Source organism: Opisthocomus hoazin, chromosome Z (genome assembly GCF_030867145.1).
Source record: "Opisthocomus hoazin isolate bOpiHoa1 chromosome Z, bOpiHoa1.hap1, whole genome shotgun sequence".
NCBI classification, from domain to species: domain Eukaryota; kingdom Metazoa; phylum Chordata; class Aves; order Opisthocomiformes; family Opisthocomidae; genus Opisthocomus; species Opisthocomus hoazin.
The window spans coordinates 8,234,108-8,261,807 of record NC_134454.1 but is presented as its reverse complement, the minus strand read 5'-3'; the positions used below and the strand labels follow the sequence as shown (position 1 = coordinate 8,261,807).

The following is a 27,700-nucleotide window of genomic DNA, read 5'->3' as shown; positions in this document are numbered from 1 at the left end:
GCTCCTCTGGAGGCAGAACACAGGGTTAGATGATTTGAGTCTGAACAGATACGGCATTCTGTATGCTCTTGTGCACCAGCTGGGCCACATGATTTTAGCTGCTTAACTTGTAGTTGTGACAACACTATATCTGTTTAATTTGCGTGGTTCTTACTTGAGAGGTGGGGAGAGTACTGTGTGCTCTTGGTTTATTTTCTCTTCCATTTAATTGTAACCTGATGCATAATCACTTCTTTTGTGATTCTGTAATAGGTTGTACTGTAAATGATTACTGACTGTGGAAATATTATTATGATGTCATGGGCAATATTACTGGTTTTGGCGAGTGAGAGAAAAAGTGAGTGACAGAAAAAATTGTTTTCCTACAAAAATGGTATTTTTACAAAATACATTATTTGTTCACTCAGATGTTCCATTAAAACAGAAGGCAAATGGTTTCTCATTTCAGATATTGTTGACTAACAAGTCTGTGCACATTAGACATTCTGAGAATCTTAAAATTCTGTCATGGTCCTGGAAGTAATGCCTTTTTATTCAGCAGGCGTGTTCCCTGCATTGTTATTGTTATACGTGTTTACATTAGTGAAAAAAGAAGGTAAGTATTGTTGTCAACCTTGAAAAATCAGCAGACATCTTGTGTAAAATGGTGTTTTAGTGATTTATAAGTGATTAACACAATTGTTGGCCAAGTCTCTACTGCAAGGACAACCACAGTCAGTCCAGGCTGTCCATCAGTGATGCATTCGGTTTTGCTGTGCAGTTATATGGTAACACATTGCTGTTTGGTCTGTGTAATTTTTGTTGGTGTAGAGGACGCATGGTCTGGAAGAAATCTACTTTCATGCTTGATCTTAGTCTTGGATTTCAAGGCTGATGTTTTGTTTGTTTTTTTAAGAAGGAGGAAGGAAACAAAAAAAGATACCATAATCTAACAGTTTATCTGGAAATAGGTCAAACTGTGATGCAGTGCTCTCTGTGAAAAGACCTTAGTTACTAAATTCAGAGTAAAAGCAGTGTAGGCAATATGTTCCTTATGGGTTAGGCATTATGTAAACTTTGTAAGTCTGCCAAGTCTGTAGGTGTGGGCTTGCATACAGTTGAAGCTCATCCCTCATTATGTTTGCTGGAAGCACTGTGCACATATCTGGCCTGTTCTGTGCTTGCTCTTACTTATGGGGAACCAATGAAAATAGTAATGGTTACTCAAAGTTGAGTATGTTTCAACTTCCTGTTTCCCTTCTGTTCTGAAGTATTAAAAGAATTAAAAAAAAAAAAAAAAAAAGTACCCCGGCATGGTAGTAGTGCTTTATTGGTAGTACAGGTTACATTTGTCATGCCAACAGTATCATTGTGGAAGATGTCTTTTGTAATTTATAAAGGACTGAAGAATTTACAGAAATTGCGTTTTGTGTAAGATTCTTTCTGTAATTTTTAAACTGTTACATAGATTTAAAGTTGTCATATAACTCTGTAACTACACAGTGATTCCAAGAAGTTATGAACAATAACTCTTTTTCAGGTCTTGTAGTACTCTGCTGAATTGTCTCACCTATTTAAAGAGTTTTTCCATATACAGTAGAGGTGCTTTTAGATGAAAAATATTGGAAATACAAGTCTTTGCATAAATTAGCAGTACTGTGATCATTACAAATAATTTTGTCCTCAAAGAAGCTTATACTATCTTCCGCTTTTTCAGCTTTGCTAGCGAGAAACTGATTAATGAGTTCTACTTTTCCTAGTTGTTTCTAATGAATTTCACTTTCAGCTTTTTCATAGCGTAATTTCTGCAAACACACAGACACAAACCCCTTTCTTGCTGTATATAGGCTCCCTTCCATTAGACTTGAAGCATTTCAGTTTGCTACAGTTTTGGTTTTTTATAAAATACTTATCGTACAAAAAATTGTTCTTTTGATCAATTCTTTCCGTAGAAGTATTCTTTCAATTGATGTTTTCTTGTATGGTCGTGTCGTTACCTTTCTGCTCCTGTTTGATTTTTTTTTTTTTTTTTTAAATTCTTGTTTTGAAAGGCCATATATTTGTTTTCCTATTCACTGCTGCTCTTTGTTAATGTCAGCTCCTTTCCATACCTTCTATATGCTGGTACTTCTGATGCTGCGAGAGTGGATGCTGTGTCCCATCTCAGTCCTATGAGAGCTGCCAACATTCACAGAGGTTTCACAGTTTCCATCCATTAGTGCAGTGACACCCACCCCTGCAGTCACACCACGCATGTGTACAGCTAGAGTCCTCTGTTCTGGAAATCAGATCCAATTTCCTGTACAGTCTCCCCCTCCTCTTGGTGGTCTTAAAGATTTAGTCCTCGACACACAGCATGACAAGTTAGGGATGGATACGGCTTTACAGGTGTTTCAGTTTCTGTAGTATTCAGCTCCTGCAGGCAGAATGTTAACTGGGCGCTCTTTTCTGCGTTGGTTATCTTTGTAAGTAGGGGCCAAGGGAGAGGGAGGGAACTTCATGCCTCAGAAAAGGGCATTGAGATTTACTTGGTTAACACAGTGGAGCTATTTTTAATGTGTCAGTCATCTGTCTCTACATTTGTACTCCATATCCCAAGTTCTTGTAATCAAAAATAGCTTCTCAAGTAACAGATATTTTTCTGATACAAGTTATTTTCTTCAGTGTTTTTATACTGTCATGACAACTAAGTGATCTGATGAAACATAAAAAATCAATTTTGTTTCTCCTTTTGTGTAGCTTTTCTCCTTTTAACTCATAGTTTCTGATAAGGACAAATGATAGTGAAATCCCTCAAAAATGCTGATAAACAAAAAAAACCTGCATGTGTTTAAAGGTGCTTTGAATGAGATCTGATTATTGCAATGGGAAGTGGAAAATTATATGAAAGGTTTACAAATTAAAATTTAGAATAATTTTTTCCTTTGTTGAAAGGATTACTTGTGTTTAGTTCTGATTAAAGTGATCTGTGTGCAACAAACTGCTCGAAAACAAGAAATGTGACAGTGTCTTTTTTCTGTGACTTGAAGTAGCTACTTCCACACTCTTTTTGTTAACTGCCTGTATTTTCCACTGGAGGAAGTGTTCTTAACTCTCTTTTTAAGATTTCTCAATAAATAGGTGTGCATTTAGACAAACAGACTGCAAAGTCTCCATTCACAGTAGGGTTTGCAAGAAGAGTGTTTAGTGTGCATTGTTACAGAGAGGGGCAGAGCTGCGTATTTCTGTAGAGAGATCAAGTGATGGCAGCCTGTTCCTTCCTAATACAAAAACTTGCAGACCTCTAAGTCAGAAGTTAATTAGCATAATCTCTTCCCTAGTTAGTGACCTGATGTAAGTTTTGCTTTCAGGTAAAACTTTTTACTTTTCTTAAAACTTAACTTCCTTCTGATATTGCTTTCCCCCTGTTTTCACATTCAGAGTCCTTCAGTTTCTATTATGGAGCCTTTTCCTGTGCTTTTCAGTATGTTTTTCTGATGCCAAGCTGTCTTTGCTTCTCTCTGAAGAAGGCACTTAGCCCTGTTTTGTGTTTGAAGTAGCATGGGAACTGTAGTTTTTGAGGAGTGAATGAGATGGCACTGTGGGGGTGCACAAGTATTTGAGTAGAACTGTGTCTTGCCTTCCTTGACTGCCCATTTCTGGTTTTGCCTGCAAAGAAGAGGTTACCTTCTGCAATGTCAACTTTGTTTTTGAAGAGAAAGAGTGTTTGGGGCATTCCAGCAGAGCAGTGACTGAAAGGGCAAAGTTTGGGCTAAAAATAACTCGAGCCAAGCCACAGGCTGTACTTTCATAAGTTGGTGTGTGTTACACTGCTTTGTAATATGAGACCAGTATGGTTTGTGTGTTTGTATTTGGACAGTTTGCCTCCCCGGCATTGCCAAACTGTTCATAAGGAAAGGAAAAAAGCAAAAAGGAAACAGAGGGGACAAGCAGTCTAATGGTGCTCTGTGCTTCCCCAAATGTCTGATTCCAGGGGTAAAGGTTCCCATTGTATGTATTTTGAATGACTGCTAAGAGAAGTTTGTACTCTTCATGTATTTGTTTACATTTTGAGTCAAAGTCCTTTAGATTTTTATAGTGGATTTATATACTGTCTATATATACATACGTATTTTGTTTTCACAGTCCATTGATGGCTTGCATGAAAAAGGAATGGTTGAAGATGTTCATTGTGGCTCCATGAAGAGTATGCGACCTCCTCACCCTGGAATGGGCCCACCTCAGAGTCCAATGGACCAGCATAGCCAAGGTTTATTTATACTGTGCATGCTGTATGATTTTTGGGACCTGTTTGTTCCACAAAGAGTCAGTAGTTCTGTGTAACAGATTTCCAATTATTTCTTCTCAGCTTTTTTTGGAAAGGCTGGACTGATATGCCTACTAATTCTAACACATTGTCCCTATGAGGGCAAGGTGAATAACGGAAGCCCCTTTCTTTCTTTTGTGTCTGTCAGTCATGTATTGGAAAAAAGCTAAGGTTCAAGTCTGTGGCTGGGGCAGGTAATTGGACTAAGTCTATTACAGATCTAGGCTGACGGCTAAAAACCCCCCACCTAGTTCTTTCATGTAATATGTGGCTATTGTAAATATAAGTGCATTAGAATATGATTTATTTTAATAGTGTGGTGAAGGAATGATAAGAGAGGAGAACCCCAGCAAACCTGGAGGAACCTGCTTTAGTATCTGTACTGTCTGATCTAGGGCTCATGAAAGTTCTTTCCAAAATTTTTTGTGCCAGAACATGGTAACTCTTTTCACCACATTGCTAAATGCCTTCTTTGTGTCCTTTAGTTCGCAATAGAAGAGGGCGCGCATTCTATAAGCAGCTTAATATGTTGGAGATTTAACTGGTAACACCTGCTAGCATAGTTCATTCAGCAAATGAGGGTTTGTGTATTGTATAATTAATTATGTTACAGCAACACCTGAAGATCTCAACTGAAAGAAGCGTCCCGGTTTGACACACTCTGTATACAAATTTGTCAAGAGATGGTCCCTGTTTGATGTGTTTACATGTTTATTATATTGTATGAGAGAAATGCTGGAGGGGGAACACAGGTACAGATCAGCAAAATGACTCAGCCTGCACTGCATGGTGATGTTTCAGTGTGCTGTGACTGAAACACTAGTCTGTAATTTGTCAGCTGAATCCCTGTCTGGGACCTCGAACGTTAGAAAATACTGTTTTTCTGTTACGCTTTTCAGTATCAGTTAGGTGAAATAGAACTGACTTTGCAGCACAAATTCTTCATCGGTTAAAATTCTTCCATTGATTTCAGTGAGATGCAAGCATGATCATCCAAGAGCAAAATTTTACCTGACTTTGCATTCAGAAACACTCTTTTGCTTCTAATGAACTTACTCCTTAGAATGAACAGAGTATTTAGTCTGAAGATTAAGATGGGCCCATTCAAACATAACATGCTCCAAGTACAAGACCATAAGTTGCAAACGCTTGAAATACAAGTAGCTCTGAGTTCTTTTCTTCTTTCCTCTGCTGACTGAGATGAGAATTCCAGGTTGTGTTGCTCTGCAAAAAGATGATTGTGTTAGTAACAGCTGTGGCAGGCTGAAGACTACAGATCCCTGCTCTCTTTTTTTTGTGTATGTCAGCAACTGTTGCAAGGTAATCAGAATACCGGAGTTCTAATGTAAGCAGGCTTTTTAATAAAAAGGTTAAAAAAACCCACACAGATTCGAATATTTGAAGTATTCTACTTGACATTACTGAGGAGCGTTTTAGCTTGCTTTGCCTCTGTTTCCTTTTTTTCTTCTTACACAATTAGCTTTTCACAGAAAATGGTGATGGCACTTGAGGCTATTCTGATACATGTTGGGGAAAGTCTCATCTGCTAACCTTGTACATTCTCCCCATTAGTGTACATATCCAAAACAGAAAACCAGGTTTCTTAATAGCTTTTCATCCTATTGGATACTTTCAGTCTGATCTACCATGGGGTTAGAGTCCTGTAAGACAGTTGTGTTTCTACAAGTTTTGAGGGAATAGCCAGTGTGGTAAAAGAGAGTGAGTTTACCCATGCCTGCACTCATGGGGAGAGAACAGTATGAGTTCTCTGAGAATCCGTGGAAAGATGCATGGTAAATCTTCTAATCCTGACAAAATTTTCAGTTGCTTTGGGTACATTGTTAGCAATCAAGACTTAATATAAGGTTCACTTCCTTGTGGATTCTTAGATGTCTGATAGTTGAGCTTACGGTGCAGTTGTGTACAATTTTAAAAATATGCATGTCAAATAGAAATTGCACCTCAGTATTTCTAGGTCTGGTTTTTCATGGCTTACTGTTTATAGGCCTCAAACTGAAGTAAATAAATATATGTGCTAGTAAACATTATTTTTGGACAGTTGGTGGAAAGTAGTTGAAGAAGTTAATAACTCCAAGGAATGGATGACCCTTGACTTCTGCCATTAGTTTGAAAGCATAAGTACAATGGCTTTGTATCAGTTAAATGTTGTTTAGTCTAGCGCTGGTGCTAGGTAAAATCCAAGACCATTGTCTGTCTTTTAATTCCATAGGACTTCATCTATAATTCAGGTCATTGAGAATAGTTTTGTGGAAAAATCATAGAATTATAGTATGGTTTGAGTTGGAAGGGGCATTGAAAGATCATCTAGTCCAACCCCCTTGCAATGAGCAGGGACATCTTCCACTAGATCATGTTACGGAGAGCCCTGCCCAACCTGACCTTGAATGTTTCCAGGGAGGGGGCATCTACCATCTCTCTGGGCAACCTGTGCCAGTGTTTCACCACCCTTGTTGTAATAAATGTCTTCCTTATGTCTAGTCTGAGTCCACAACTTGTCCTATCGCTACAGGCCCTATTAAAAAGTCTTTCTCCATCTTTCTTACATATTTTCATGGCCCTTCTGTGGACCCGCTCCAACATGGTCCATGTCTTTCCTGTGCTGCAGGCTCCAGAGCTGGATGCAAGACTCCAGGTGGGGTCTCACCAGAGTGGAACAGAGGGACAGAATCCCCTCCCTCGACCTGCTGGCCATGCTGCTTTTGATGCAGCCCAGGATACGGTTGGCCTTCTAGCTGTGAGTGCATATTGTCAGCTCATGGGCAGCTTTTCCTCGATCAGTACCCCCAAGTCCTCCTTGGCAGGGCTGCTCTCAATCTCTTCATCCCCCAGCCGATATTGATAGCAGGGTGTTGCCCTGACCCTGGTGCAGGATCCTGCCCTTGGCCTTGTTGAACCTCATGAGGTTCACATTGGCCCACCGCTCCAGCTTGTCCAGGTCCCTCTGGGTGACATGAAGTCACCCTTGTCAAGGAAATTTGCTATTATTTGTGTGGAGATTACAAGCTAAATCGTTTTATGAAAGTGTGATCAGGTGTGGTACAGTACTTAGTGTAGTACAGTATTTGTACAGTCATCAGAAAAATTCATCAGCAAGATGGATCCTGACCCATGTGTGGGGTTTCTCTATGCATCATTAAAGGCAGTAGTAGTAATGATAGACAAAACTTTGTCTGCCTGACAGTTACAGAAGGTGCTAGGCTTGTTACTATATGACATTCTGATTTAGGAGAAAGATACCACGAAGTAAAATCAATATAACCTATACTAGAAGTATTAAGCTAGTTAAATGATGGATTGTAAAACTAACTGTAAATAGATGATGATCATCCAATTGTAGTTTTTTCTAATTAGTCTTGTAGGACTCTGTTTTGGTTCAGTGCTGTTCAATGTATTAAGCAGTGATCTGGAAAAAATGTAAAATCAGCACTGACAGAATTTGCAGATAGCGCAGACATTTAGCAATAAACAACAAACAAATTGGTTACAAAGTGTGATGAGGATGCTCAGTGGAATGTGCTTATTTCTCTAGCATGGATTTTAGCACAGCCAACAACGTTGTATGTCTAGAAGCAAAGTAGTTTGTTGTGTAGGTGGTATGAGACTGTATCAGACAAAGCAGAAAGGCTGAAAAGAGTTTTGGTTATTCTGTCAGACTGAAGTGTTCATTGCCATGTAGAGTGTTTCCAACCATGAGACAGAATATACTACCTGCATACAGAAGCAGGGGCATATTGGTTGAGGAGTTGTATCACCTTTTCTAATAAATTAGCTGAAGGCTGTGTTGTAGTATTCTATACAGTTCTAGTATCTACAGTTCAGAAAGATGTTGAGGAAGTGTTTAAGGTCACATCAATTGTTTGAAGCATTTTTTTGTATGAGGAGAGGCTGAGTGAGCTGAAATGCCGTAGACAGAATAGCAGAAGGGTTGGAAATACCTGGTGGGACAAAGTGACGAAGAGGGAGCCAGACTCTTGCAGTGATTATCAGTGACAGAAGAGGAGACAACTGGCACAAACTGAAACACATGGAATTCCATTGGAGCATAAGAAGACATGCTTTTACTGTAAACATGTTGTAGCCAAAACGGTCCCCTATTGCCAGAAAGCTGTAAACCTGTAAACAGGCTCCAAGATTGTGAGAAGAACTGGTAACCTAGAGAAGGAAGCAATGTTTTCAATTCTTCCAGAATGGTAAGATGGGTAGGCTTCATAAAAAGCTGCTGTTCTTAGAGCTCTGAGTAGAACAGTTCTGATAAATGCATAGGCAGTAGTCCTTCTGTATGCGGTTTACAGTTGGAACTGACCACAAAGTGAGATTTCATTTAAATGTTAAGTGTTCCAATAGCAGCCTTTTTAGCAGTTTTTTTAAGAAGGTCTTGCAAAAGAGTAAGTATGAAAGTAGGAATTTTTATAAAATATGTTCTTATGAATGTGGGTGATAAATTAGAAATAATTTGGTGAACAGCACAAGCAGCTGTAGGTATCATTTATGTAAATCAAATGTGCGGTTGTGAATGAACAATCTTGAAATAAAGACCACTGAACTTGCAAAGAGCAAGTCAATACAGAATTCTGGAAGTAATGATTCTTACAGTCTGTATTAAGAAATAATTAACTGACTCTTTTTGAGGTGAAATGGCTTACTTTGAGCAAATCAGAAATATTTGTAAGCTGAATCTGCAAGAACTTTGTCATTTTGTTGATAAATGCCTGTTTGCTGTTTGAATGGCAGTAACTGTTCTGAGATTTTTGTATTTTGTTTAACTAAGAATGATTACTAAAAGAAGTTATGTGACTTTTTTTTTAGATTCTGGATTTTTTTTTTCTTGGTGCTCAGTGGGTTGCTAGTCATGCAGAAAGAATCTGTTACTAGCTCAGAGAGATTGTCACATTTTTATTGCGGTCATACTGCAAGAGGATGGTTTTCAGAAGTCTGACACTTATTTATGGGGAAAAAATACTCTGAATTGGTATCTTTCACCTCTGGTTACTCTTTCCCCTCTTGCTGCCAAATCGGAGAGAGGCTAACATTCCTGACTATTTCTGATCACTGATATTCTTTTCTTGGACTTATGCACAATGATGTCGCTGTTTTGTCTTAATATCTTTCTTTTAACACTAATCAGTTAAATGAAAGGAAAATCCGTTGCTCCAACCTCTTATTTAGCTGTTTAAATAGCAATCTTACTACACTTAACTGAATTTGAATTGTGTTAGAAACTGCCTTCAGCCTCTGTAAATGAACTGTGCTGGAAAACCCAGTATTGATATTAGAAGTGTGAAATTTACCGTAATTTGTTAAACTGCTAAACAGTTAACTAGAAGATTATGCTTATGGGTTTGTAAGGGAAATGGGGAGAAGTTGCAAAGATAAGACAAATATTTATACAAAACACAGTATCTTTTATTAGAATTCATAAAAAGATATACATTGACTGAAATAAACAATTTCTGTGGTTTTCTGGCATTTGGAACAATGTACTGTGATACAGCAGTGAAGTACAGACCAATTTGAACAGTTCAGGTGTCTTTGCTATTTTTAAGTGGAAACAGAAGCGCTGGAGAGATTCAAGGTTCTGGAGCTTGAGCTGTCTATACTTTAAATTATCATGCAGTATTAGTTGAACTTTTTATAAAGATGCACTAATTAAGTTTAACTTACAGAATTCACAAAGTTACCACTACTTCACAAACAATGTTCATTGCCCCTGCTGATTTTAAATTAGCTGTAGTTCCTTTCTGACTTTTTTTCAGCCTCTTAAAGATGAGAAAAGATCTGTTACCTTATCCATCTGCCTGCCAGCGTAAGACTTCTCAACAGTTTATTTCTACAGTCCTAGTTTTAAGTGACTTGCACACATGTGGCCTCTCTGTTGATAATTTCGTAAGAAATGGTGTTAACCCTGGCCACACTAGGAACAGGGAAATGTTACATTTTGCTTACCTTAAGAAAGTTTGTAGCCTCAGTCCAACATAAACATATATTCCACTCTGTTCCAAAGCGTTATGCTTTCCTACTGTGTATTGTGGGCATGTAGGTGATGCCTTATTTTTTTTTTTTTTTTAAATCTAATTGATGGTTGAAGTGATAGTTAACGTAAATGGGTTACACAACTAAATTTCTTAAATCCTGTGTGTATCTTTCTAAACCAAAAATTTTTACAGTCACATTTTTGAGTAAAAATCAGAGAATCGCACAATCGTAGAACTGCAGGGGTCGGAAGGGACCTGTGGGGGCCATCTAGTCCAATCCCTCTGCTAAAGCAAGGTCACCTAGAACAGGCTGCATGGGACAGCATCCTGGCAGGTTTTGAATATCTCCAGAGGAGGAGACTCCACAACCCCTCTGGGCAGCCTGTGCCAGTGCTCTATCACCCTTTGAATTCTTCCTCATGTTTAGATGGAACTTCTGTGCTTCAGTTTGTACCTGTTGCCCCTTGTCCTGTTGCTGGGCACCACTGAAAGAATTCTAGCCCTGTCCTCCTGACATCTACCCTTAAGACATTTATAAGCATTTATAAGATTCCCCTCTCAGCCTTCTCTTCTTCAGGCTAAAGAAGCCCAGCTTCCTCAGACTTTCCTCATAAGAGAAATGCTGCAGTACCCTAATCATCTTCGTAGCCCTCCTCTGAACTTTCTCCAGTAGTTCCTCATCTTTCTTGAACTGGATGCAGTACTCCAGATGTGGCCTCCCTAGGGCAGAGCAGAGGGGAAAGGAGAACCTCCTTTGACCTGCTGGCCACACTCTTCTTGATGCACCCCAGGATGCCACTGGCCTTCTTGGCAGCCAGGGCACACTGCTGGCTCATGGTTAACTTGTCATCCACCAGCACACCCAGGTCCCTCTCCATAGAACTGCTCTGCAGCAGGTCATCACCTAGCCTGTTGGAGTTGTTCCTCCCCAGGTGCAGGACCCTGCACTTGCTGTTACTGAAGTTCTTTACGTTCCTCTCTGCCCAACTCTCCAGCCTGTCCAGGTCTTGCTGAATGGCAGCACAGCCTTCCTGTGTATCAGCCACTCCTCCCAGTTTTGTGTCATCAGCAAACTTGCTGAGGGTACACTCTGTCGCTTCATCCAGGTCATTGATGAAGAAGTTGAACATGACTGGGCCCAGTACTGACCCCTGGGGAACACCACTAGTTACTGGCCTCCAACTAGACCCTGCACTGCTGATGACAACCCTCTGAGTTCTGCCGTTCAGCCAGCTTTCAGTCCACCTCATTGTCTACTCATCCACCTCACGCCTCCTGAGCTTCCCTATGAGGATGTTATGGGACACAGTGTCAAAAGCCTTGATGAAGTCAAGGTAGACAACATCTACTGCTCTCCCCTCATCTACCCAGCCGATCATGCCATCATAGAAGGCTACCAGATTGGTCAGGCGTGATTTCCCCTTGGTGAATCCATGTTGACTACTCCTGATAACCCTCTTTTCCTCCACTTGCTTAATGATGACATCCAGAATGAGCTGTTCCATCAACTTTCTATGGATGGAGGTGGGGATGACCAGCCTGTAGTTCCCTGGGTCCTCCTTCTTGCTCTCTTTGAAGACTGGAGCGACACTGGCTTTCCTCCAGTCCTCGGGCACTTCTCCTGTTCTCCAGGACCTTTCAAAGATGGTGGAGAATGGCTTACAATGTCATCTGCCAGCTCCCTCAGCACTCGTGGGTGCATTCCATCGGGGCCCATGGATTTGTGGGTGTCCAGTTTGCGTAAATGATCTCTAACCTGATCCTCCTTGACCAAGGGAAGTTCGTCCTTTCTCCAGGCTTTCTCTTTTAACTCTGGGGACTGGGTTTCCCAAGGGCGAGCCTTAGCAGTAAAGACTGAAGCAAAGGTGTCATTCAGTAACTCCACCTTCTCTGTATCCTCCGTCACCAGGGCACTCGCCTCATTCAGCAGGAGCCCCATGTTTTCCCTAGTCTTCTGTTTGCTACTGATGTACTTGAGGAAGCCCTTCTTGTGGTCTTTGTCATCCCTTGCCAGATTTAGTTCCAGGTGGGCCTCAGCCTTCCTTGTTGCATCCCTGCACGTTCTGACAACATTCCTGTATTCCTCCCAAGTGGTCTGTCCCTGTTTCCGTATTCCATAGACCTTTCTTCCATCTGAGTTTTGCTAGAAGCTCCTTGCTCGTCCGTGCAGGTCTCCTGTCCATGCAGGTCTCCTGCCTCCTTTGCTTATTTCTTAGTCATGGGAATGCACTGATCCTGAGTGTGGAGGAAGTGATGCTTGAATAGAAAAATATATCGTTGCTATCAGTTTTAGCACAAAGATTTGACATACAGGATCCTCAGACACTTTCGTCATTTAAGTCTTTAAATTTTTTTAGTGGGGACTTAAGAACTCTCTTGAATATTCTAGTGTTTGGACCGGTCAAACATTTACTCTATCTAGTATCTGTTGCCAGGGTTTACCCCATGTGTGTTCTTCTCTGCTTAATTATAGCATTAGAAGTGGAGAAAAAAGGTCTCTTATTTTTTAGCTCTCTGGTTCTTCAGCTTTAAAATGGATGAGGAAGATGTTCTTTACTTCTGTTAACTAAAGTTAAATTAAAAGCAATTAGAGAAGAAACTTTATACACAGTCTGCCCTCCAGAAATACTTGCATTTGGTAAAGTGTTAGAACTAGAATTTCTTCCAGTGTCAGTACTGTAAAGAATATACATAGTTTATGAAATGTTGTGATGTATTTCTGTTGAACAACTTGATACCAAGGTGGAATGGAAAGAGTGTTGCTATTTATGCATAGTGTTAAGAAAGCAGTGCTTTTTAGCTACTGAAGACTTGAGAAAGATTTCTGATGTAGCCTGTTCTACAACCTGTTGAAGGATTGTGGAGAAGGCAGAACCAGACTCTCCCCAGAGATGCATAGCAAAAGCACAAAAAGTAATGGTTGGAAGTTATGCAAGTGAAATTCTGATGAGACTGAAGGGAAAAAAATTCACCATGAGAGTGAGTAGGAATCACCATCATTGGAGATTTTCAGAAATCGCCTAGACAAGACCTGGAGAAACCTGATAATGCTTTGGAATTACCACAGCTTTACAAGATGGATTGGGCTGTTTGGCCTCCCTTTCCTGGTGCTGGGTGTCTTTTACTCGATATATTTTTCAGAAATAAAGATGATCTGCTGTCTCTTGCTAGCATATAGAACTCCTGCGTTGCGAGTCTCTGCAACCTTACCATTAAGTGCTTTTGCCGTCTTCCATTCTGAAGGTTAAATTAAACAGAGTGGTTTATGCAGAATAGAAAACTGTGGAAGATCTAGAGGAAAAGGTACTTGGCAGTTCAGCAAGTAACAATTAATGAGCTAGGTATTTAAAAACCTGCCGAACACTTATTGTGGAAATTTGTGTGTGCCACAGAAAAATGCATTTGAAGTGTTTCATAGCAGATGAAAGCATGTTTGCAGAGTTCAAAGAGGTGTCTGTCTTTGCCTGTATATTAAACATACCTATGGACTGTGTCTCTTAAATTTTTTTCTTTTATGACGTGCTGGTTAAACTCAATCTTCATGCGTCTTCATGTGTCCTTATGCGGAGCCCATGTGTGCATGCTCACCTCATATTACAGTATGTGTAATAAGGTGGGAGAAAAGCAAGTGGTATAAAGACTTTATTAGGACGGGCTTGCGACTGTGTGTATTGTCACACTGCTAAATCTTCTGGAAGTTTTCGAACTTGAAAATTTCCATATAGTATCACCAAAGTTATGCTCTGTAAATGCCACGTTTTAGAGCCTTTGCAAGAAGTTTGGAAGGTTTTTCTTCTATCCTGAGATATTTCATGGGAATTTTGTTTTCATTCTTACTTTCGGCAAGCCTAGTTTCCTATTGCCAAGAATCCTAATGCATAGGACTTTGGCAGAGAGGGAAAGTGTAAGTAAAATGTATCTAGAAAGCTCAAAAAGTGCCTGCTTCTAAAAACTCCGCTCTGTAAAACATAGCCACAGACTTGCAGCTGGAACTGTCAGGACTGGAAATAAGTGCTCAATATCTTACACTAGATGTATATTTTTGTAGTCCAAGATCCTGGATTGCAAGATCCTGGGTCTGAAATCTGTCAGTGATTAAGGAATATGTGATGTGGACAATATAACTTGAGGTGGGAAAGAAACCTTTCTTGGAAAGGCAGGTTTGAAAACAGTGTAATTCAAAGTAGGTGTTATTTGAAGCAAATTCTGAGATTTAGAAATGTGATAGTAATTGATAAACATCGCAATAAACCCCATTTTCTAGTGTAAATTAATAATGTAGTTGTATATTTCTTTTTTTGTTGTGACATAGTTGTTCTTTTAGAGCAGTGTGCTCAGCAAGAGGGATTTGTAGCTTTCCCTCCAAAAACAAAAAAAAAGGGCAAAAATAAGTAAACTCACAGTTATTTATCATAGCTTTTATCACCACCAGTGGATGTATAAACAATTTTTATATTGACCTAGTAAATAACTTCATTAATTTTAACTTTTTTAAGGTCTCTTGCTCCCTTTTCCTTGAACTCCTCACCTCACTTCCCTGTTTTTCTCACTAGAGTCTACTTCCTTTCCGGTCGTCATCATTTTTAGTTACAAAGTTGAACTCAGGCAGTTTCTGTCTTGTCTTCTCTGATATTTTCCCATCACAAAACCATTTTTCCCTACTCTTCTTCTACCTCATTTTCTCTTTTTAGAAGAGCTGAAATCGTCTCTTCTTTGTCCTTTATCTCAGACATTCACAACATTTATTGTAGAATATTTTCGTTCCTGGACCTCAACATTGATGGACTTTCAATTCTTCAGCACTCTCTTCTATCCACCTGTGGAAATTCTAGTGACTTACAGCTGCTGTCATCTCAGAAAAGTTGAGACTACTTTGAGATTTCGCCTATGTTGCCCATACTGAAGTGCCAGCAAGAACAGTGAAGCTAAAGAGAGGGAAAAATTACTTACTTGTGCCATCCGGACTATGTAATTGATGTCATTTCACTGTAAAGTGTCAGGAAGAGTGGAGGAAGAGTAGATTTGGTGTCACAGAACCATGAACTGTGGCACGAACTTTGGAGTTCAGTGATCCGTGGCTTGCTAAAGAACATGGCAGTGAGCCAGAAGATTCCTCGATTTTTTTAAAAGTGTTTTTTAGGCTTTTCAAATCAATAAGAGCATTAATTGTGCTTCAGAATACCAGAGTGAAGAGGGTAAATATCATTACCTCTTTTTCACTGCTGGCGGACATCTTTACAATCTAGCTGTCATGCATGACCTGAAGGATCGTTCGTCATATTTTTCTGTGACATGCTGCATATTCTTGGAAATCTCACCAGAAATCTATGTGATCTCTTTCCATGGATGTATGGAAGCTCAAGGAGGGATGTATCAAGTCTAACGAAAATTCGAACTTGAACAACTGCATTCACAAGTGCTATAATAAGATACAAACACGGTTCACTTTAGAACTGTGCTTGCTGTCCTGGAGCTTTATGGAGTACCACAGCCTTCAGCAGCTTCTTTAGAGCTGATTTTTATGCGTGCAGTTGATACTGCAAGTTCTTGAGCATCCAGATGGTAAAAGATATTGAACGTTCTTTGTTTGGCTCAAACCTTTAATCTGTATAAATTAAAGAGCAGTTGTATAGAAACTGAATACTGTGTGTTTCTGGTTTTGTATGTTGGCGAGTTTTGGCAAAGAGAGCCTGCATCAGTGAATGAGTATTCCTTGATGTGTGTTACCTTATAGTATTAGGGTGTAAAACAGGCAGAGTTCATTGCATATGTTCCACAATGAAACATTTGTCCAGCGTTCTAGTGAAACAGTACCACATCCTGATGCTTCTGTATTATATTTCATGTGTTTGTTTGTCTTGCTCCAAATGTGAGGGAAAGTGTTAGGAATTACTGGATTATGTAATCATAGTTCTTCTCAAAGAATAGCTCCTGAGGCTATCTTGATATCCCAGGGAACTTCAGATTGCGCTTTTGTTCTTGCAGAAAATGCTACAACTCTCCTGACTTGAGAGAGACATTTTTATACTCTATGTACTGTTACAGAAATTTGATTAAATTTAGATTTGACTAACCAGAGAGGTAACTTTGTGATCCTCTTACCTGTTCTAGGTTATATGTCTCCACACCCATCTCCACTAGGAGCACCAGAGCACGTGTCCAGTCCAATGTCTGGAGGAGGTCCCACTCCACCCCAGATGACTCCCAGCCAGCCGGGACCCATTATACCAGGAGACCCACAAGCTATGAATCAGCCTAACAGAGGTCCTTCCCCTTTCAGCCCTGTACAGCTGCATCAGCTGCGGGCTCAGATTCTAGCATACAAAATGTTAGCTAGAGGTCAGCCTTTACCAGAAAACCTCCAGCTTGCTGTTCAGGGCAAGAGGACCCTGCCTGGCATTCAGCAGCAGCAGCCTCCCAGTGCCTTCAACAGACAGTCTGGTAAGTGAATCTAGGCCTTGTGTCATTGTGCAGGTAATTCTTGAAGTTCTGCCTGTGGAATATTAAGAAACAGGTGCTGTGCAGGGCTATAATTTGGGACTGTGTTCTGACATCGTAAGTGAACAGCACCCTTTGTTTTCAGGCTTGATCAAGTACATAAAACATGTGTATTATGAATAGGATATTGTGAAAACTGAAATAAAACTGATTTCACTATGCATTACTGTGTCCATCCTGATGATGCTTGACATTTTTTGAATGTTAATCGTACTTTACTGATTGCAATTTTACGGTTTTTCTTAAAGTGAATTTTCCATCTCCTGTCGATGTGCGGAAAAGTAGATAAAAAATTCTGGAGCAAGTTGACTGATTATTTACGTTATTGAAAGTAGAGTAAACCATGTATAGTGTGCTGTCAAGTGAAAACATGAGGAAAAGATGACGTTCTTATTTTTTGTCTGAATGATAATATATGTTACAGTGCAGTAAGCAAGCACATTTTGGTCCTAAGAAAACCGTGTTACATTAAATGCCCTGCACCTGCTTGTTTCTGAACACTTCCATTACTGAGTTTGCGTTAAAAATCTAGGGTTAATATGGTACTGTTTTCTGTTTAGTAATGATTTTGATGATTTCACTGGTCACTTCGTTTCAGTGGATATGGTTTTGCTAATGAGTAAGGTGTTTTTTAGCAGACATGACTTTAATATGTTTCATTACATATATTCTTTCACAATTAAATCTACTCAAATCCCTGTTTAATGAAGAAAAATACTACTTGCCTGAATAGACTAGCATGCTAGAAAGCAGAAACATTTTTGAGTACTTGGGAAGTGCTCTGTATCTTAGTAAGTTTCTTTCCTCTGTCACGTTGCAGGTATTGGGTTACATACAATGAGCGGTGCTGCAAGTGGACCTGGGCCTGCTCCAGGGATGCCTGGACATACAGCTGCCATTACTCCTAAAACTTGGACTGAAGGTACAGCAGAGTGTAGTGGTAATTTTAGTTCATGTACAGTGTTATGGCTAAACAGTGTGGATACAGTTCGAGGAAAAGGTGCAAAGGGAGGGAAAAAGGGAAAGTAAAAAGGCAAAAGGCATGCAGAAAAATAGTGTAACCTTTACTGTGCCTAGGACTTGAATCAAGGAGAGTCTAACCATTTATTCGTCCATGAATGACTTGATTACATGAAATTACTGCAACTGTTAGGCAGCTTGAACATGAAGCACCTTCTTACAATCAGAATGAAATATGTGAGCTGCCTGAGGGACAGTTGTAATATCTGCTTAATAAGTTATGTTCTCAACATGCTTAATTGCAGCAAGCTTGTCTTTCCAGCTATAGTTTTTGCTACTGTAAACAAAAGTTTTCAAACCATGGTAGAATTAGGCTGCTTTTTTTTTTTTTTTTTTCTTCTAATTGGATTGCTTTGAAAGGTCAGTGTGGTCTTTGAGATCTAATGGGTAGTGCCATAAATGCAATATTACAGGCTTGCAAATAACAGGCTTTTTGTACGGTAGAAATGTTACGCTATGTTGTTGCTTGTGGGTAAATCTGGGGACAGTAATGACTGTTAGCTGATTACATAAAAATTCTCTATCATTAGTCAGCTGCTTAGGACAACATGAAAATGCAATACTACTATGTAATCAGATGTAGAATTGCTTTTCTTGGAATACTCTCAACAAATACTTACAATTTCAGTAGGATGAGAAAGAGAGGGAACGGTTTTTCTGGAGCGATTGAATGTAAAAGTTTATCAGGCACAGTGCCTTCTAGCTCAAATGCTGCTACTAAAAGAATGCCACCAAGTATACAGGAGTGCTAGATGAATAGTTTTATCGAAGTAATCCAGTACAACATAACAATATGTCTGTCCTGTTTAACTATAAGCTACTTACTGTTTGTGTTTTCTCATTGCTGGTTTTTTAATAAGAAAAAATTTGTCTGCCCTTGCTATATCTGTTTGGAGGTTTTATGTGATGTATTTTAAAGGTTGTGCTTATTTCTTTAAATTTGTTTTTCATTCATTACACGGTCGTTTGTGGTAGTGTTTGTTTTACAGTTAAATTTGTATGATTCCCTGAAAGCTGACATTACAGAGACGTTTTTGATAGGCTTGCTTTCTTTCCTTATTTTTTATAAGCTGAAATGCAGTGTTGCTAAATACAGAATCTATAGCTTCTGCTCAAGTTCCTTTTCTGGAGTTTGATGCAGATGTGTGAATGACAAATGGTGATCTCTGAAGAAATCTTTTTATCTAGATTTCAGGATATGGAGTGTGAATTAAGGGCGATTACAAGATTGTAGGTGTACTTTGTAGTTGTTTTTCCTCGTATTAAATTACTAGGAGTCCTCAGACAATTAAGTAACATCTTTATTGTTGCAATACCTGTTGTCAGTGATGATTTTTAAATGTCTGAATGCATGGGTGACTTCTTGTCATCATGCGTCATGAAATCTATGACCATTAGTGTCTATAAATGGCAGGTACTATTTTCATTTAAGTGAGGTGTTCATTTTCAAGATGTTTATAATGCTGTAAGATAAAAAGAGTAATCGAATCCCTGGTATTTGAAATACTTAAATACAATTAATGAGAGATCGTAATGAAATGAAGAGTATATATGACAGGTGCTTCTAAATAACAGTTGTAGAAATTTTAATATGGCTATCTAGCTCTGATAGAGCTGTAAAAGCAGACCTAATTGTGCTTGTTGTCAGGTTGTGATTATAGATGCTGCCTTCTAAGCAGTGCAAGAATAGTGAAAAAGAGGCAGAATTAGGTCCGACACTTGCATGAAAATAGTTCTACAGCTGTTCTGCTTCTTCTAACACTAGAATTAAAAGTCAGCAGGAAAGGGAAAAGAAGTCGCATTCATCGTAAAGTTTCAGGTGTTTTGTTTTTCTTTGAACCGCTTCCTGCAATGTATGGTATAGAAGTATATACTTACATTTTAATGCATTTTTAAAAATATGGAGTGTAGTCTATCTCAGTGTGCATTTTCTGGTAATTCTGGATGGTTACCTTAGCTTCACGTTCTGTCTTTAGAAACCATCTTGATTTTCTTTCTGCGTTCCATATTTCATGTTATGAATAAATACTTCTTATGATTCAGGCCAAGCACCAGATATGAGTGTCTCCAATGCACAGCAAAAGCTTCCTGTGCCACCTCCTAGTGGGAGGCCTTCTCCTGCCCCTCCTGCTGCCCAGCCTGCTGCCGCCATGCCTGGGCCTTCTGTACCGCAGCCCCCACCTGGACAGCCTTCACCCATTGTTCAACTGCAGCAAAAGCAGAATCGCATCAGCCCTATCCAGAAGCCACAGGGACTGGATCCTGTTGAAATACTCCAAGAACGTGAATATAGGTAAAAGCGAATAACAAGATTCAAATGCATATGCAGATTGTTGTTTTTCACGTTCTCAACTGAAACTTCTTGCAGTCAGCTATTGTAGTGACAGTAGTATAAACAGAGATAGACCGTGTCAAAGCAAGGTACGCAAACATCAGACCAAACAATGATTTAGTTCTGGCCCAAGTTATGAGACAGTACAGCATATTGGCACCATTGTTGCAAAACAGGTAAGTTTAAACAGGCTCAAGGACTCTGTTGGGTTAGTATATTACTTGGATGCTGCAAACACTGAAAGTTAAGAAATTTGACTTTTACAAGAAAATCCTTGTAGTCTACAGAGAAACCAGTTCAGTGGAGAAACTTTTCAGAATTACAAACAAAAAGTAAGTTAGTAGGGAACAGTGATGATGAGTCAGTGGCAAAATCAAATTTTATTAGCGAGAATGGGGTGGGCTGGACTCCCAAACAGTAGTGAGAATATTAAGGTTATAAGCAAGATGAAAAAAAAGGTTATCAGGAGGCATGAGCTTTAAAAGTTGCCTCCTGAGTGCCATAATTAGGTGGTGAATTATGTTCATTACAAAGTATAGAGAATGACATTTCTTGTGGAGTTAGAAAGAGACTTCCCTCTTCCCATCAACAAGGCTATTAAATAACTGACCTTGAGAATCTGCTGGGCAGAAGGATCTTGACCTGCACCTAAAACATGTTCCTGATCGTTATCAGTCAGAGGAAGGAAACTGCACTTGGCATGTTTGCTTGGTTTGAACTGGTGATGCATCTTCCAGTTCCTTTAACAATGAGTTTTAGGGGAAGGTAGCCAGAAGGGGCTGTGATCTCACTGAAGACTGGTTTAAAGACTTTCGCTTCACAAAGGTAAAACACCATGGATGTGGTGCCATGTCCAGAATCCAGGCCTCGATCCCAGATAAGCTCTTATTTTTCGTACAAGAAAATGCTGAAATAATTTATTGGCATGTTGTTGTAGTCGTTCTGTGAGTCTTACATTTTTTACCTTAGGACTAAATGGCCATGGCTGTTTCAGTGCGAGTGATCTCTTTTCTAACACCTTTTTCAGAAAGCTTGTAGAACAAAGCATTCTACAGTTTCACAGTTGCTCTGAGTGAAGAACTGTAGCACTAATCTGAGCCAAGAATGATGTGGCCAGTATAATGTAACATTTTCTGCATCAGTTAACCTCAAATTGTTACTCCTTCTGTCTTTCCAGCCCTGCTCTTTTGCACTATTTGTGCCAAACTATTATGTCTTAGTATACATAAATGGAGGAAAAAGAGGATTGACAGAAAATAGTGGTGTTGCGTTTACTGATGTGGAGAGCTGGTTGCAGATACAGCATATCTATTAAGCTCTAAATACCCTGATCATCTTGGCAGAGCAAGTGAGGTGGAAGTTTGATAGGAATTCTGCAGCAGAAGGGTTTTGTTTTTTGTGGCAGCACATAGATAATGATCCAAGTTTTTTTAATGTTGAACACTGCTGGAATTTGGTTTTGCATTAGATACAGGAAAGAAATTCTTTACTACAAGGGTGGTGAGGCACTCCAACAGGTTGCCCAGGGAAGCTGTGGATGCCGCATGACTGGAAGTGTTCAAGGCCAGGTTGGATGGGGCTTTGAGCAACCTGGTCTAGGGGAAGGTGTCCCTGCCCATGGCAGGTGAATTGGGACTAGGTAATCTGTAAGGTCCCTTCCAACCCAAACCATTCTGTAATTCTATGAAAGCTTCTAGCTTCTGGAATTCTTTTCATTTTTTAAAACTAAGTAACATCAGACAAAAGCTTTGGAAAAAGCAGTTTGACAGCTTTTGTGCTTTGGACAGTGCTAGACTTAGCTTTACTATAGGCAAGTTTAATACAGAAACATGATGTATTCACACTTTCTTCATAAAAAGGGAGTAGGAAAAAGCCAATATAACATTTGTGTCCTGAAACCAGTGAAGTTAGCGAAAGCTTTATGTAATGGTTGTCTCTTGAGACTTCTCAGTAGTTAACTTTTTTAATAAAGGGGCATTATAAAGAGGTATTAAATACTTAGAAAACTGAAGTACTCGTTTACTCGATTACTCATTTTCATGAAAAGACAGGATTATCACACAGGTATTTTAGGGATTTGTATTTCAAACATACAGATAGACTGAAAAGGTAAAATTTTGCTATGCTGTCTTATTGTGGGCAAGTGTGAGCTTTGAATTCTTGAAAATTACAGATGTTTACTCGGTGACTGTCCTGGCTTTGGCAGGATTAAATATCTGCACAGTATCTTATATGGGGCTGTGTTTTGGATTTGTGCTGAAAACAGTGTTGATAACACAGGGATGTTTTAGATACTGCTGCACAGTGCTTGCACAGCACCAAGGTCTTTTCTGCGTCTCAGACCACCCCACCAGCGAGGAGGCTGGGGGTGCACAAGAAGCTGGGAGGGAACACAGCTGTGACAGCTGACCCCAACTGACCAAACGGATGTTCCTCACCATATGATGTTATCATACTCAGCAACAAAACTTGAGGGGAGGTTGGTGGGAGACCACTGCTCAGGGACTTGCTGAGCATCGGTCAGTTGGTGGTAAGCAATTGTTTTCATTTGCATCGCTTGTTTTTCTTGGGTTTTATTTTCCTTTCTCTTTGTTATTTTTTCTCTCTTTTTCTTACCATTTTTAAAAACAATATTTATTTCTAACTATTAAGCTGTTTTTACCTCTACCCATGAGTTTCTTCCTTACTTTTACCCTTCTGATTCTCCACCCCATCCCACCAGGTGTGTTACACTTAGTTGCTAGCCAGGGTTAAGCCATGACAGTGACCTTGAACAAAGGTGTTTCTGGACTAAAGGTGTGAAGTGTGCTGCTGCTGGGGAGACAAATTTAGTGCTAATCCATGAGCTACATGATAAAATATGAATTGCTGAGGTGTTTGGCCATTTCTTTTGTTGTATACACACTTGTCAAGTGCATAATGGCAGACTTTTGGGGGAGAATATCTGCTACTGCATATGCATTTCCATTTCTTTATGGATCTTGTACATGATTTAGGTATTACAGCATGTCTTACACACAGGCCAATATTATAAACATGAAATAGTTTAGTGTTTGCTGTTACCAAATTACATCTAATTTTTTTTTTCACCGATAGCAATTTTTTTTTCCTTTCCTTGTTACTAGGATGTAACATAGTTAGTTTCATCAAACAATTCATCAAATAGGCACTTGGAAGTACAGTGTAGCATTCCTATTCAGTAACCATGAGTTAAATAGACCAGTACAAGTGGAGAAGCAGTAACACACCTACTAACATGTTCCATGATCTGAAAAATCTTTGAATCTAATGAAACATCAGCAGACTGCTTCTTCTCCCGGAAGAGCCTGAATCTGATAGTAAAAAAGGCTCCAGTGTGAGTTAACAAAGAGAAAGAAAATGGAGAGTTAATGTTGCTGTCAAATTCACCTGGTTGTGCTGAGAAGGTATATGCTTCAATATATGTTCATATGAGATGAGATTATGTGATAATTGTTGTTAACCTCTGTGTGGCTAAAGGTAGATAGGAAGAAACTTAGATATTTAAACTTCTTATCAATGCAAGAAGGCACTGATTCAGTTGAACGTAGATGCAACTTTTGGATAACTGAAAATATTGCAGTCTGTTAGTTTAGTGCCTTGGCAAAATTTGCAGTTGACAGAAGTACTTATTTGTAAATAAAACCACAAAACCTGTGTTACTGTTAGCTCTGTGATCTTGGTTTTCAATGTGAAAAATAGAGAAATGGAAGTTCTGTCTGGCTTGTACATTATTCTCTCGTTCTCATGAATTTACAATTGAATGCAAAAGGAGCTTGTAGAAGAAAAGTGAAACAGGATCTGATTTACAGTGTAACAACTATGTGAGTGTGAATACTTTACTAATGAACGTTTGATTTGTCAGTAAAAGAAACTAGTAGAATTCCAGATATTAAGGAAAGTTCTGTCTGTGTTATCATTGACTACACTGTGTATAAAACAGTACACATCAAAGAAGCTTGAAAACAGAATCCTGTATAGTACTGAGTAAAATAAAATTCCTGAGTTTCTTTTCATGCTTGTACTTTTAGTCAAAATTAAAAGAAGGGCCAAGGGGTGTTTTCATTATTTGACAATTTACTTTCAAAGTGGAAAATGATACCTGATGTCTTCACTGCAAAAGCCTCTTAGTTCATAGACAATTAGTAAAAGCCAAAAAAAAAGCCTGAGAGAAAATGCCTGTTTTTACTGCATAACTTTGATAACCCCTTACAGATTTCTTCTGGTGGCTTATCTAATTTTCTGTTTACTTAGGCTTCAGGCTCGAATTGCTCACAGAATCCAAGAACTGGAGAACTTGCCTGGTTCTCTCCCCCCTGATCTGCGAACCAAAGCTACAGTGGAGTTGAAGGCGCTTAGGTTACTGAATTTCCAGCGCCAGGTAATGCCTTTTGCTTCAGGAAAATTCTGATAGATGTCACAGCTAAAAGTGTTCGTGTAGCAAAGAGTAAACTGGCAAAAGATGTTGCAGCAGCACTGAACCTAAGCAGGTGATTTTGCATGAGACCAAACTTGACCAATAAGCAAGTCACAGAAATGTTTAACTTAGGTTTTATTGTGTTTTGTTAATAAAAAGGTGCAAGTGTTCTTTTCGCTTCCTGTTTTATTTTCGAGTCTAAAATGTAACCATGGAACTGTGTCTTTCATAATGAACATGGCATTGGCACAAAGACAAAACAAGAGCTGGACAGGCTGCAATCTGATTTTCCACACAAAACGCAACAGACACCTCTTTCTGGGCGTTCTTGTCGTGCGCCCCCTTGTTTTAGGAAGTGTTGTATGTTGGTGTTGTGTGTGATATTTCTCTGTAATCTGTTCTCAGGGTTTCCACTGTGGCACACAGACTTTGAAAATTAAATGTAACAAGATCATACATGAGATATAAGTTGGATTTTGAGTGCATGTATCAGCAAATGAATTTCAGAAAAGGATTCACACTGCCAGGCTCTTACAGGCCTCTGAACATTGGCTTTTCCAGCTAATTTGGAAGATCAAAGATGTGATTTGGCAGGTCAAGCAAAAATACTTTGTGGCAGAAGCCATGGCAGTAGTTGTACGATGATGTCCAAATCTTCCTTTTCTCTACCCTTGGCACTTCTTCGTAATGAAGTTTTGTCAGAGTTCAGATGAAAAGCAGCAGGCTGTCCCTCCTGTACTGCTGGGACTGTGGCAATACTCTTCCGAGCCCTTAACATTTACCTCTGCCTGCTGTCTGCTGTGCAGGTGGTAATGAAAGGAGTTGTCAGCTATGTTCAGATCCAGCTCTAGAAAGTGAGTTACGTGTGTTGTGCATTCATGTTTTACTTTGGTGTGACATCTGGGCTAGGCCCTTTCATTGCAGCAGGTCAGTCATTTGCAGCATCTTGTAAAGACGGAAGACGTGATAATTAAGAGTGATTAACACTTTTGGCCATCCTGTGGTGACTTAAGATTTGTTTAGGGAGACAGACATAGCTGCTGCAACTGTATAGGTGCTCAATCTTTTCAGAACAGTAAAGCAAAGGGAAGAGGAGGCTGGGACATCTTCTGGACTGTTACTGTTTTACTTTGCCATATCAGCGTTGAAAGTTGTTCCTGCATGTATTAAAAATGATTTTTTCTTTTTTATGTGTTGTTTTTTTTTTTTTTCCCCCACCGGTAGCTAAGACAAGAAGTAGTAGCGTGCATGCGTCGTGACACAACACTGGAGACGGCCCTGAACTCCAAAGCCTACAAACGCAGCAAGCGCCAGACTTTGAGGGAGGCCCGTATGACAGAAAAGCTTGAGAAACAGCAGAAGATAGAACAGGAGAGGAAGCGTAGGCAGAAACATCAGGTATTTTAATTTATTAGCTCTTTGCCCTGTGACAGAAATGCACCTTACTTTGCTGTGCAGGTCTTCTCTGTTACATATTTTATTTGCCTTTGGAGTTTCTAAGATTAAAAAACCCCTCTGAATCATGTGATAAGCAATTGGAAAATGATAAGATTAGAACTTCTGTATTCCTGATTTCAAATCCTGTGATTTGTCCGAATGTTGCCACTAACTTGTTTCTTTTTCTAGGAATACCTGAATAGCATATTGCAGCACGCTAAAGATTTTAAAGAGTACCACCGGTCAGTTGCTGGGAAAATTCAGAAACTTTCTAAAGCTGTGGCAACTTGGCATGCCAACACCGAGCGTGAGCAGAAAAAAGAAACTGAGAGAATAGAGAAAGAAAGAATGAGGAGACTAATGGTAAGGAGAAGAGGAAGGACTATGGTTATTTTAGCTAAAATTACGTACTGTATCCTTTTTAATATTTCATATACAGTCTCAGCCACACCCATGTATTTCCTTTGCAGAATAAAGCCTCTGTAGCGCAAAAAGTATAAATTTGAAACTGCTACGGTTTCATTATATGTATTTCTGATTATGGTAGTGAAGGTAACACTATTTATTCTAACCTATAGCTACTTATTTTTTAAAGGTTTTTGATAAGAATAATTGTTCTTTCTATCACCATGAAAACTTAGAACAGCTGCTTCTGTGTAACATCACATATACTAGCACTGTTATATAATTGCAGGGGTATCGGTCCACTGTAGAAATACTCAACTGTGTTTTATTTATAGGTTCATAGTTTTGAAGATTCCATATGATTAATTTGTTCATGGCATTACTCAGCAACTTTTGGATAAAGATGATTTCTCATGTAACAATGCATAACCAAAAGCAGTAATGCGTGTATCTTGAGAAGTAATAGCAGTCATTTCTACCCGTTAATGCTGCAGGACCATAATTCTTCTTGCTGTTTCGTAGTTCACCCTGCTTTGCACCTACACAGTATCAGTTCTGTTGTTCTTAGGACAGAGTAGAATGGGTTTGTGTATGACCATGTCTTTTCAGAATGCTGTGGAACCCATCGGTGGGGCTGCCTACATTTTAGGAATTAAAAGAATTCTGGAATTTAAAGCGTAGACAGATTAATAAGTATGTACAAGTGTGTACGCAATTAGGGTTGGAAAAGTTTCTTGAAGACATTGGTTAGCGCTCTTTTAACACTTTATTAACATTTTACCAACATAGAATTGAATGGAAATTGACATGCTTGCTTTGAAACATGCTGGTAAAGGTATCTAATATGGGTGCGGATGTAACACAGAACTCTAGTCCCTGCCTCACAGAAAGAAATGTAGAAATATTTAAATGTAAAAGTGATAAAAACTTAGAAATAGAAGTGCATGTGCGATGTAAATGAAGGACTTGCATAAGAGAATAACAAATGTTCAGGCCTTAGAGCATTTTTAAAATTTACGTCGTAATCAGCATTATAGAGCTTTTTTAGAATGATAGATATAGTTGCCAGCAGTCTGTCTAACCAAGCTTGCAAAAATCTTAATTATTGGAGAAATAAGAGCTGATTAAAAGTAAAAAAGCAATCTTGATATTTTGGAAATATTTTTGTACATCATGAGGTTGATCTTATGTCAGTCTAATGTGTAGCATGATAAATAATAAAGATGTCCACTGCTGAAAAATGTGAAGTAGATTTGAATGTCCAGAAATGGCTCAGGGTACCAGTGCTTCCAGAA

The 27,700-nt window shown here is 39.2% G+C and overlaps 1 protein-coding gene across 7 annotated transcripts in view; it reads left to right on the top strand.

The window, feature by feature from the left end:
- Positions 1-27,700, top strand: part of SMARCA2 (SWI/SNF related BAF chromatin remodeling complex subunit ATPase 2) — a 118,758-nt gene that overhangs the window by 13,266 nt on the left and 77,792 nt on the right. For 5 of the 7 annotated variants that reach the window (XM_075410973.1, XM_075410979.1, XM_075410975.1 and 2 more), the window contains 7 exons: positions 4,105-4,228; positions 16,390-16,719; positions 17,597-17,698; positions 19,840-20,089; positions 24,401-24,527; positions 25,788-25,961; positions 26,190-26,363. In XM_075410973.1, coding sequence (XP_075267088.1) covers positions 4,105-4,228; positions 16,390-16,719; positions 17,597-17,698; positions 19,840-20,089; positions 24,401-24,527; positions 25,788-25,961; positions 26,190-26,363 — 1,281 coding nt within the window. Of the gene's footprint in view, positions 1-3,877; positions 3,970-4,104; positions 4,229-16,389; positions 16,720-17,596; positions 17,699-19,839; positions 20,090-24,400; positions 24,528-25,787; positions 25,962-26,189; positions 26,364-27,700 lie in introns of those variants that run through there. The other 2 variants (XM_075410978.1, XM_075410977.1) reach the window with 2 other exon arrangements.